At 36.3% G+C, this 13159-nt stretch overlaps 1 protein-coding gene across 3 annotated transcripts in view; it reads right to left on the reverse strand.

The window, feature by feature from the left end:
• Nucleotides 1-4626: 4626 nt before the first annotated feature.
• The window catches only part of LOC143027744 (venom protease-like), a 174345-nt gene continuing 165812 nt past the window's right edge, over nucleotides 4627-13159 (reverse strand). For 2 of the 3 annotated variants that reach the window (XM_076189250.1, XM_076189249.1), the window contains exons 7-8: nucleotides 12256-12428; nucleotides 4627-5252 (exon numbers count right to left, since the gene is read on the reverse strand). In XM_076189250.1, the coding sequence (XP_076045365.1) occupies nucleotides 5201-5252; nucleotides 12256-12428 (225 nt within the window). In that variant the 3' untranslated portion in view covers nucleotides 4627-5200. The remainder of the gene's footprint in view (nucleotides 5253-12255; nucleotides 12429-13159) is intronic. The other variant, XM_076189248.1, reaches the window with a different exon arrangement.

Genomic DNA, 13159 nt, shown 5'->3' on the forward strand with positions numbered 1-13159 from the left:
AATTACTTCATAATAGTGATTATAGTTCTCATCCAGGAAAAATAAAACTTAAAGAGAAACGCAAATTAAATAATTTTGGCGAGACATGAAGAGAGATATTTACTTACATATTGATAATTGCTTGAAATGTGCTGAGGTAAAAGGAAATAAATGTAAGACTGCTCCTGTGCTATCATATTCTATACCACAGAGACCTTGGGAAAGAGTTCACTTAGATACACTAGAATTACCTATATCTGAAAATGGATATAAATATGTATTTGTTGGGATTGATTATCTGTCAAGATTTTGTATTTCACAACCTATTTCAAATAAGAGAGCTGAAACAATTGCTTCAGTAATATTATGAACAAATCATCTTTAATTTCACTACTTCAAGATCTTAATTTCAGGACTATGGTACTGAATTTAACAACAAATTTTTGGAAGAATTGTGTAGGTTATTGAAGACAAACGAAATTAATATTCAAGTCAATCATCCTCAGAGCAATGGAGTCTATAAAGGAAATTAAGAAAATTATCACTTGTCTTAGAGGTTTCATAAGCCCACATAGGATAACTTGGAATAATTGCACTCAATAACTAAATCAATACAGCTAAAGGTGAAACTCTACACTATGTTATCTAATAGAAGTGTTCAAGTGGATCAAAGGATTTAACAAGGGTGATGCAAACAAGGTCATCATATTAAAACAGCAGGGCAGGACTCGCAGTAATGGTTATAAACTGGACAAATTATTACAAAGGATTACAAAGGCGGAGCATGCCGACAGGAGACCTTTTGGTCTATATCTAGGTCGGGTGCGAAAAAAAATCCTAATAATAATAATAATAATAAATAAATAAAAATTATAATAATGTAAGTATCAAATAAAATACATAAACGCATAGGCACAGTCTAACAACAAACAAACAGGTAAATAGTAAATAATAATGAATTGACATATAGCTAATAATAAATGAGAAACAGACAAATGATAGGTCTTGGAGGTGAAGCAAAGGATACAAGGTATGTACGAGTATTCGGTGACCGTGCCATTGTAGCAGGAAACGCGCTCAGCCATAAGGTTCCCAACCGAGCGGGGGTGGACTACCCATATAAAGTTTAATATCCGCTAGTGCTAGCTGCAAGTTACTTACCGGCAAGTGTTGACAATAGGATAGTTTGGCGGCAAGTTTACTAACTTTCCGTTAACAATGGGTAAGTAAAGGGGTGTCTTACAAGTCGTTAGACACGTGTCAACGAAGTTTTAGTGTTACAGACAACGCAGATCAATTTAGATTTAAAAAGGAAATAGGCAAGAATTGGTTTACTAATAGGGTGGTCGACGAATGGAATCAACTTAGTACCCATGTAGTAAGCGCTGAAACTATCAGTTGTTTTAAGAAACGACTAGACAACTTTATGTTCTTATGTTCTTAAGACAAAATTCTCCCATATGAAATCTTAATTGCAGAACCAAAGGCAGTGTATAACGTAGATAATTACGTCTCAAATGTGATACATACATTTCAAGCCATACACCAAAAAGTTAGAGAATATATGAAAGAATGTTCACAAGAGGTGAAGAAACAACATGAAATAGCACACAATATAGAATTACAAATAGGAGATTTGGTCATGGCCAGAATGCAAACAGTCAGTAATAAGCTTTCACCCAGATAATCCGGTCCGTATAGAATAATTGATTTTGCAGGTGGAAATAAATACAAGATCTTACACTTGGAAACTAGGTAAGTGTCAGTTAGGCATGTAGATGATTGAAGAAGGGCTATGATAAAACTTAATAATGATCATAATTGTGACAACGATGATGAAGAAGAAAAAGAAGATACTTATCCTATACATTCTTTTGGGGAAACTTTGAGTTCTGAAGAATAATAAGAATACATTGATCTCATTATGTATTAATATCACCAATTTTTACTGATAAGACTAGAATTATAATATCAATATACAATACATGGTGCATGCCTGGGATTAGAATCCTGTGCGACATGGAGTTTTGATCAGTCATGAAGGCACCCTCCTGATGGTATATCAATAGTTTTAGATTTCTAACGATTACCTTAAGTATTGTAAGATTACAAACAAGAATCTATACCTGTGTTATGCTCTTTTCGTGTTCCGTGAAGCATTGAAAATTTCTTGTGAAGCTTCACTAGTTAAGAAAATGTCATTACAAAAATATATTTATAAACCAGGTTACTCATAGTAACATAGAAAATTCACATTTCCTATTTTTCACAAACAAAACCAAAGTATCTATTAATTATCTGTCCTGAATTAGGTCCTAAATTAAAATCAGTTGAAGGTCCAATCTCAGTTTCTGACTATTGTGAAATTCGTGCAGAGACTCCACTGTCGCTAACACCCTGAATACAGTGCATATAACCGATAAAACATACCTCACAGATATCAGCATGACCTTCCCAGAAAATCACCACCTTTAAAAATAAGAAAGCTACATTCATTAGGTTCAAACATAAACAACTCGTATAATAACTATGGTATATTCCTTTTTATGATTATTCTTTTCTCCTCCTAAGTTATCGCTGCCTTAACTTCATAGATTGCCAGTATGAGAATGGTAGGTGTGAACTATGCAGAGACTTGAGATTATTCTAAGTGAACAGTATTGTCGTAAAGACTTTAAACAAAGAATCTGATTAGTGAAATGGTGGAGGAGGAAATCCAACTGGTTCACAAATGAAGATGACACCCTTTGGGAAGGAGCTTTGAGAAATGAGAAATGACAAATATACATTGGACTAAAGAAATCACTATGTCACTGCAAAGCTCACGTAGAATCCTGCATACGTACTCTCCGGGGGTTCCTTTGAAGAACTCTGGAGGGTACAGTGTATAAAAATTAAGATAAGAATTATATAGAAGAAAAGAGAGAGATGTGATTCAACTAGTCAGAAGATTATAACTAGAAGTGAGTCGCCATATCCATAAATGAGAACCACAAGGGCGGTGACACACAGATAATAGTGCCATCTTAGAATAAACTACTTATATGGATTATTGAAATACTTTAAAACATGTAGAATTGACCAGGAAGTTATAAAAAAATGTATTTTGATTAATTCTGAGCTAATGGAAATTTTAAGATAAGAAGTTCTCATAATTGTCTGCGTTGTGAATTATCTTTAAAGTTGGAACATACCTATAAAAGGTTTCTCCAATTTTGTTATATACTCCATATGTCTATATATATATCTATATCTATCTATCTATATACCAAGGGCTTTTTTCCTTTTATAAGGGAAGTAGCAAAATCAAAAGGCACGTACCTACTCCTAACCATTTTATATTAGATTATCCCTGTATCCCACCCACTGCCCTGGGTCAGAAGTAATATAGCAAATCTGAGCTATTGGCTGCATGTTATTGTGAGGATCAGAATCAAACACAATTTTGTCTATGTTAGAGGAAATCCTGACTTATATAGAAGTTATTCTACTTTATTGTAGTGCGATTGTCTATCTGTTATGCTGTCGCACCTCCCCTCCTAATACTGTTTTGTGCCACTTCTTTTAGTATATATTTCCAATTTAGCCTCTGTCCCCCACGGTAAGAGGAAGAAAGAATACTGCCATCGAGTCTTCCCACTCGGGTCGTATAGACGGCTTAAACGGGACGGAGTGATGGGACTAAGCATCCTGTTCTCTGTAACACTATAACACTATGTGGCACATTCCTACGAGAAGTCCATGCACGTACTGGTACAAAACACACTAAACCCAAAATATTTGTGCATCAGGATTCTTCTAAGCAGACTAATGTGGAAAAATACATTTTAAGCTGAAACAGATTAAGCACTTTAGTTACATGTTACCTAAATTCAGACCCCATCAATTTACTATGTTGCTTACGTTTCGACGTAAAGGTTTAGACCGGTAGTTCTTAACTTTTTGATGACTCCAGACCCCCAATGGATTGTCCAAAATGGTCACATACCACCTTCACTTGACTGTCGAAGTAATCATCGACATTCCTATTAGTTGCCAGTATGATTTCCAAATATGTCAATTGCTTGAATTTATTGTAATATAAATATGGGTAGCTAGGAGTAGAATACGAGATAAAACCATAAGCTTTGATAACTTTATCCTATATTCTTTTTATTCAAAAATGAGAAATGACAAATATACAACTAAACAGCTACAAGTCTACTACATAACACAGACTCTTACAAAGCATGGAATCGGGGTACATTTACTGACAAATCTATTTGTATGTCATCTGACATACCAAATGTCACAAGTGTCAACATATTTTAATAACAGTGCTAATTGATAATCTAACATTCTACCTAGGTATGAATTAATACATTAAATAAAATACCAGTACCCCTAGCATTTGGTTCCTATACTCCCGGTTAAGAACCCGGGGTATTTGTAGGCTGTAGGAAACCAAGTAGAAACAAAGAAAACGAGAGAGAGAGAGAGAGAGAGAGAGAGAGAGAGAGAGAGAGAGAGAGAGAGAGAGAGAGAGAGAGAGAGAGAGAGAGAGAGAGAGAGAGAGAGAGAGAGAGAGAGAGAGAGAGAGAGAGAGAGAGAGAGAGAGAGAGAGAGAGAGAGAGAGAGAGAGAGAGAGAGATAGAGAGAGAGAGAGAGAGAGAGAGAGAGAGAGAGAGAGAGAGAGAGAGAGAGAGAGAGAGAGAGAGAGAGAGAGAGAGAGAGATGTAGTCATGTGTTTTGATGTCAGGGTTGCCAGCATGCGATATTTATATTGAAATGATAATTATTCATACTAAAAATCGCCGTATCAGTTCATAAGTTGGGAACGTTGTTTCAAACACTTGAAACTATTTTTATCAAGTCTTCATTTTTTTATATAATTCTTCATTTTTTACCTCTATAAAGCGGACTGACGTCCTTGAATGTATAGAATTGGTTCCAATGGACTTTAAGGGGTAAATAAAAAAAATAAGAGACCTTTATTGCCTCAATGTTCCTCTACACTAAATACAAATCGCCTAACCTTGAATATACCAAATTTATCCAAACAAGTATTAATGGGTCAAGAAACTTGACTCATTCCTTAGTCCTCCTTCAGGTTGACTTTAGTATGGACTCCTTCAGAAGGCAACGCGCTTGATCCAGGCGAGGTCCGGGGCGTGGTGGACGGAGGCATAGAGTCCTGGGAATTCCTGCTTACCGCAGCCATATCCCAAGGACACGACTCCGGTCAGGAAGTACCTGTCGTCCTTGAGGTACATGACCGGTCCTCCCGAGTCACCCTGAGACAAAATGATGTACGTGTCAACTTAAGGAAGGAGGTTTGCTAAATGCTTGGGAATAACAGTGCAGCATATGTGTTAATGTTGGAAGAATTGTGCATTTAATGATAAAGACATGGCTTTTCCACCGGTGTTAGTAAATACCATAAGATTTAATTTGAGATGTGGGGTAAGCTGGTAAACTTAAGGACCATAAAAGGCTATAAAAAAATTATTTCACCCCATCTTTTCACAGAAAATTATATAATGTTGTATAAATATATTTAGTAAGCTGGCCGAGCGAGTTGGGACGTCGCTACAAAACCCTCTATAAGGGTCACTGTCCTAGCCTTCTGATAGGGGGGGTTTGTGACGTGAAACCAAATCATCATCACAAAAATATTTTTGCCAATAACAATAAAGTGTCTGTACCTCACACAATGTTTGTATAAATGTAGTTTACACGTATTTTTAAGAATTCTATTCTTATTTTCAGAATGAAATATCCTATACATATTATGCTGACCATATCTATTGTGTTAAAGGTGGTGGTTAGGTACTAACAATGTTGCGTTTTGCGTATTACAGGATTCCCTTTCCATGCATGATTCAAGCCATCTGCATCCTATACATGATACCATAGTTGGTGGCAATTCATCTTCTGTAAACCTCTTCTTGTTGTAAACGTAGTAGATCGTTATATTCTGATAGAGTCTACACATCTCCGCATATCCAACTAGCCCAAGCCCCCAAGAACTAATTTGGAGAGATTGTCTTGTGCAAGGAAGAAACAGACGAACCTTTGTAATATCCAGTGAGATCAATCAAACAACTCACGGTAGGATATAATGTCAGTGGAGGACAAAATATAATTTTAGGAAGGGATGCCGGACAGAATGTCAATGAAGGCCAAAATATCACGATGGGATATAATTTTAGTGGAGGAAAAAATATCACAGTAGGATATAATGTCACTGGTGTACAAAATATAATTTTAGGAAGGGATGCCGGACAAAATGTCAATGAACGACGGGAGGCTGGTGTGAATCACGGTGACGTAGGGGGGCAAAGTGTACAAAAGAGAGGGGGACAAAGTGTTCAAAAGAGATCGGAAGTCCGTGAGTGACCAGATGTCCGTGATGGTGGAAATGTTGATTTTGATGGGAGAAATGCTAATGAGGCATTGAATGTCAACGAAGGACCAAATTATAATATAGAGCAAGGTATAAATAAAAAACAAACAAAATTATAATGTAAGACATGATATTGAAACTCAAAATGTGTCAAAAAGAAATAATCACGAGTTTCTTAAAACCATGTACTTTAATGCTCGTAGTATTAGGAGCAATTTTCAGGAAATACAGGCGTATGTCAAAAGCGAAAATCTCGATATGATAGGAATAACCGAGACATGGTTAAATGGTACAGAGTTCGAAGCTGAATTTAATATTGCGGGATTTAAACACTTTCATCAGGATAGAAACCACAAGAAAGGTGGGGGCGTTCTTTCGTGCGTTAAAAACGATGTCCATGCTTGTGTTTTAGTGAAAGTTAAAGAGGATGCATATGACAGTTTGTGGGTTGAGTTAACCCAAACAAATGGACAAAAAATGAATGTAGGTGTAATATATAGGCCAAAGACATTATTATTAGCAGATGACAAACTGTTATTTTAAGAACTGTCTAGTTTCTTCAACTGGGATTTATTGATAATGGGTGATTTCAATTTTACTGACATTGATTGGATGACCCTTGAACATGGCCATATAGGTAGTCGCTTGATTGATTTTCTTGGTGACAATTACTTAATTTAGCATGTAAAAGAGCCCACAAGATATGGAAACTTACTCGATCTATTGATCACTAGCAGCGAAAGCATGGTAACTGATGTAGAAGTCGGTGAAACTGTTGCAAATAGTGATCACAACTTAGATTCAAACTCCTAGAAAAAATTAGAATAGATACTTGTTTCTACAATACCCAATTTCAGTAAAGCTCAGTTCATAGGACTTCATCAGGAGCTTCAGCTTACAGATTGGGAGGAAAAATTAAGCGAAAGACCTGTAGATCAGATGTGGGAAATATTTCAAAATACGCCCACTAAGATGATTCATACTTACATTCCTTTTAAGGACAGACGTCCCCCAAATCAGGCTCGCCCAAAGTGGCTCGACAAAGAAACTTAAAAAAGTATTGCTAAAAAGAGACAGGCTTATAAGAAATATAAATGCTCAGGTGCATCTAATGACTATGAAAGCTATGTATCAATACAGAGAGATTTAAAAAAGACAATAAAAAAAAGAAAACGATAAAACGAAATGAATATCGCTGATAGATTCAAAGAGAATCCCAAAGAATTCTATAGTTACAATAGAGATAAAAAGGTTGTTAGGACGGTCAACTTGAATATTCAAATGAAGGAATGTGTAATATTTTAAACAATTATTTTAGCTCGGTATTCGTAAAGGAAACATCTCAAAGTGAACTCCAAACTGAAACTTGTGAAAAGTCTAGGGTAAACTTTCTCACTACGGTAAATATGACAAAAGAAAAAATTAAAAGGTATATAGATAAACTCAAAGTTAATAAAACACCAGGGCCTGACGGTTGGCATCCAAGAATCTTAAAGGGAATGAAAAATGAAATTGTTGTTCCATTAGAAATTATTTTTAAGAAATCCATCATATCCGGAGATGTCCCAAGAGAATGGAAGCTTGCTAACGTTACTCCCATATTCAAAAGAGGTGACATAAAGAAACCAAATAATGGAAACTATCATCAAAGATGCTATCGAACATTATTTAGAAAGTTACCGTTTGATAGATGATAGCCAGCATGGTTTCAGGCGGAGACGTTCTTGCGTGACTAACTTATTCGAATTCTACCACACAGTTATCTCGAATTATGACAAAAGAAACAATATGAATTCAATATATCTAGACTTTGCAAAAGCTTTTGATACAGTCCCCCACGAAAGACTACTTACTAAATTAGCTTCGCACGGAATAAGTGGTAGCCTATCAAGTTGGACTAGTAATTGGTTGAATGATCGAAAACAGAGACTTGTTTTAAATGGAAAAACTTCTGGATGGAAAAATGTTACAAGTGGAGTTCCTTAGGGTTCCGTTATTGGGCCACTTCCATTCATAGTATATATCAATTAAATAGGCCATGGACTAAAATCTACTGTTTCCAAATTTGCTGATAATACAAAACTGTGCGGAATAGCAAATGATCACTTAAACAATTAGATATTCAAGAAGATTTAGATAAATTACAGCAATGGTCTGAAAAGTGGCTAATGAAATTTAACACGAGTAAATGCAAGGTAATGCACATAGGTAAAAATAACAGTAAGTACGATTACAAGTTATTTGGAAATTCGTTAACAAAAGTGAATAGTAAAAAAGATCTCGGCGTAATTATCAGTAACGATCTCAAATCATCCAAGCAGTGTATTTCAGCCTCTGAGAAAGCAAATAAGATTCTAGGACTGATTGCGCGATCTTTTGACTTCAAAAGTCCATCACTCATTAACAAGCTATATAAATCGTTAGTTCGTCCACATTTGGAATATGCTGTTTCCGTATGGTCACCGAATATCATTAAAGACATTGACAGATTGGAAAAAGTAAAACGGCGAGCCACAGAACTAATTCCAAATATCAAAAATAAATCATACGAAAATCGACTAAAACATATGAATCTGTTTTCCCTAAAAAAGCGTAGACTCAGAGATGACTTGATACAGGTCTTTAAGATTCTAAAGGGAATTGACAACATCAAAAGTGACAAAACTTTCACATTGAATGAGAATCAGACAAGAAACAATGGTCTCAAACTATCCGGAAATAGATTCAATTTAGAAGTAGGTAGAAACAACTTCGCCAACCGTGTAGTTAATGAATGGAATAAACTTCCTGCACAGGTAGTGCAATGTAGTTCAGTTCGAAGCTTTAAGAATCATTTAGATAAACAACTAAGCAAGATGCTGTAAGGATTATAATTTATTTTACATTATTTGTTTTTGTTTTGTTATCATTTGTCTGTTTCATTCTCATTTATTGTTAGTTATACGTCAATTTATTTTTATTTACTATTTATCTGCTTGTTTATTATCTAACTATACCTACGCATTTATTCATGTATTTTATCTACACTATTATTTACACTATTATAGTTTTTATTTATTAATCTATTCTTTTTTTTCCGCATCCGACCTAGATATGGATCAAATGGTCTCCTGTCGGCATTCTCCGCCTTTGTAATCCTTTGTAATCCTTGGTAAAGGTTATGCACCCTTAGTAGAGGATCTTTGTATGTAATAAGATTTTTAGTACATACCATTGTATCTCAGTATGGAGACTCTATGATGTTGATTGTTTCGAAGCAATCCTCAGAGCACATATCGCTCAGTGGCACAAAAATGCCAAGTTAAATTAGAAAATAAAATTATTAGGAAAACAATATGGTCAAACCATCAGGTGGGACTCTCTGAATGATAAACGACCCCAGGTTACTTCGATTTTGGATGGTGGCAGTATCTGGAATGGCCAGGATCTCTGCAAAACCTGAGGAACTGGCAAGCCCATATAGTCAGATATAGAGCACTGAAGACTGTCACCATGACCAGAAATTTGGAGTGCAAACAACCTTCCTGAAAGATTCCAAGTCACTAATAGCAGTAGTGTAGGGATGGAGAAATCCTTTCCTTGAAGATTATTAATACCAAATATTTGACACTAGAGATATGTGTAACAGACACTGCAATAGGAAAGAGTATAATAAAAATAGAAGCCATTGGTGAGAAGCAATACGATAAGTACGTGAAGAAAGGCTGAAACTACACACAAAACCATTCACAGACACAACCTCCAAGAACAAACTACCACTGCTCAGCTGCCAATCAATCAAAACACGTTCACAACAGAAAATAGCTCCCCTCTCTAAAGAGTGACTCTGACCTGTTTTCTAAGATCCACATACTACACCAAACACAAGGATCTCGACCAGTTCCTCTGCCACGAGATACTGGTCCAGTACCTCTAGTTTTGTCAATGGGAGGTAAACTCCGGCTTGGAATCAAAGCAGATCTATTGCACCGCCATGAAAAACTCACCTGAAGAAACTTGTGTCCCTTTAGTTGTTGAAGCAATTCTCAAAGGGACAACTGTGGTTCAAATGTTTTGAAACATGAAAGGCATAAGGAAAAAAGTGATTTCCTCTACGTTGGTGCCAAAGAATTGGAAGGACTTCCTTCGTGGGAACGACAACAAAACTTAATTTTCATTTTCTTGTCACAAGAAGCCATTTATATTCTCTTAGTAGCTGATCAGGGAGTTTATGCTACTTATGGAAAAAGTCCTCTTCTCTCCTGGGGAATCTAATGTGAATTACTTTGTACCGTGTTTACAAAAGGAGGCTGATAGTCGTATGCCTCTTCGTGTGACAGATATGCACAGAAGGGTAGCAAGAAAGTAACCATTTGCAGTGTTGATGTTGACGTGATGATAATACACGTGATTTTAATCAACAAGATAAATCTTCATGAACTATGGATACCATTTGATATTGGATCCAGGTTTAGATACATGGCTATCCATGATTTGGTTGCTACAATGAACCCAAGGCAGCATTCCATACGACCCATCTTTCATGCTGTCACGGTATGTGACGCTACGTTTGTATTTTCTGACAGAAGAAAGAATGCCTGGAAAATTTGGGAAACTACTTCACATCAGTGAAGAGGCTGCATTGGTGGATCGTTTTGTCCTACTCATGTACAACAAAACCAGTGACAAAATATGGATTAACGACACGAGGATGCAACTCTTTAAATAAAAGTTGCGAAAATTAGAGAATATTCCATGAACATAGGCAGCATATCAATTGTGATTGCTATTAGGTCAACACTGAAACCAGACATTGGTGTTGCTTCCATTTGTGTTTGGATCCATCAGACTGTGGGTGGACGAGGCAAACATTTGGGTGGCAGCCTCATTTTAACACAAATTATTCCACTACAATTGCAAGAAGGATTACAGTGAATATTACAAATACAGGGAGGTTGCTCTGAAGTGTAATGCGCTATTTCTGTTCAGGAGGCTGTTAAACATGTACACCGATTGTTACAGTTCAGAGACATATGTTTTCTTCAAATATAACCTCCTCTTAGCATCCACTCCCACTCACTACACTTTTTAATCCACCAAGGAATTTACTCGCTTCTTTCAATCTACATTCTACCTCCATCCCCACTCCTCCTTTCTCATGAATCAGGCAAATATGAGCATTAAAACAATTTGAGTTGAAATCTGCTGTATTGATGCAAATCTAAATAACCACCTAAATGTTATGTGACGTTATGTGATGTGTAGACCCACGTTTGTTAATGAAAACAACTTTTTTAATTATATGGCTCTTAAAACCATATATAATGCACCTAAAGTAACCTTTCTCGTTCTCTACAGGCCAAATCCAGATTGGTTCTACATCTCAAATTAGATTTTATAGTATATATGAACATTAGTTGCCAAGTCACGTTTTCATCATTATATACATAATTCTTTTGGCTATCCACATTATTGTAAAAACATAAGCAAGTAGTGTTGGAGAATATCAGTGAAGTAAAGGTAACGCTGAAAGTGCTGTTCTGATTGATATCAGAGATGTTGTATTTGCGTTTAAAAATCTAGTAATCCTTTACAAAGCTGGAAAAGGGGATGCTCCTTGAGCTTTTGAACCCATTTATCTATCTAAGAAAAAATATAGAAATGACATCACAGTAATTTTTCCTCTACCGTTTCTCTCTCTCTTCGTATGGGGTATAATACTACATAAGTTTTATGCAGCCAAAACATTGGGGATTTTAGAGACAGCACGACCGAGGAGTCATACATCATTATCTTATTATTTGACACTAATCTCCACTTAAACAAGAATGCTTATTACTTTTAGCTTCTACTAGCCTTTCGAAGATGGATTAGTCTCTCTCTTGCTACCTCACTCCCTCGTTGAGACCTACCTGACAGGCGTCCTGGCCTTCACCATCAGTGTCACCAATACAGAGGAGGTCCGAACTGAACCCCTTAGGGTACTTCTCTGTGTAGTCGAGGAGCGAGGAGAAACCATCAACACACTTTTGGCGATCCAGTATATAGACGGTTGCCTCTTCAAGTTCGTTACTGCGTGCGCCACCTGTCAAAAGAAAATAATAAATATCCATAAACACACAAACACACACACACACACACAAACACACACACATGCACACTACGAGCATAGCTCTCTTCCTGTAAAATACAACTAGGTAAATACACACAGAAATAAAAGAGTGACAAACTCATGATGTTGAGTGGATATACTGTACACCGTGTAAGAGGCTGGTAGAAAAAGAGGGTAGAAAAGAGGGTAGAAGACGGGTGGTTTAGGTGTTTATGAAATATGTTTATAAAAACAATATAGCTAGTGGGAGAGCGGGTTACCTAAGTCCACCTTACTGCCTTTGAGGATTGAGTGTATTGCTGACATGCAGAGACTCGAGATTATTTTAAGTAAACAATATTGCCATATAGACTTGTAACAAGGAATCTGATTGGTAAAAGCGTGGAGGAGGAGAAAATTCAATCGTAAGCATTGTAAGATCCTTTTGGGGAGGATCTTAAATATAAAGTTAAAGATCATTGGACGAAGGAAATCTCTACGTCCCTGCAAAACTGATATAGGATCTTGCATACGTGCTCTCAGAGGATTCCTTTGGAGCACGCTGTATAAGAATTAACTGAAGAAAGATACAGAAGAAAATAGAATTAATTCTCCTGGACAGAAGATTATAAATAAAAGAATTGAGAGTTGCTATATCCCTAAGTGAGGACCATAAGGGCTACGAGCTAGTGAACCAATGAGGGAGACTAAAGTGTCGACGGGAC

Source organism: Oratosquilla oratoria, chromosome 8 (assembly GCF_046742065.1).
Source record: "Oratosquilla oratoria isolate Oo_2021 chromosome 8, ASM4674206v1, whole genome shotgun sequence".
NCBI classification, from domain to species: Eukaryota; Metazoa; Arthropoda; class Malacostraca; order Stomatopoda; family Squillidae; genus Oratosquilla; species Oratosquilla oratoria.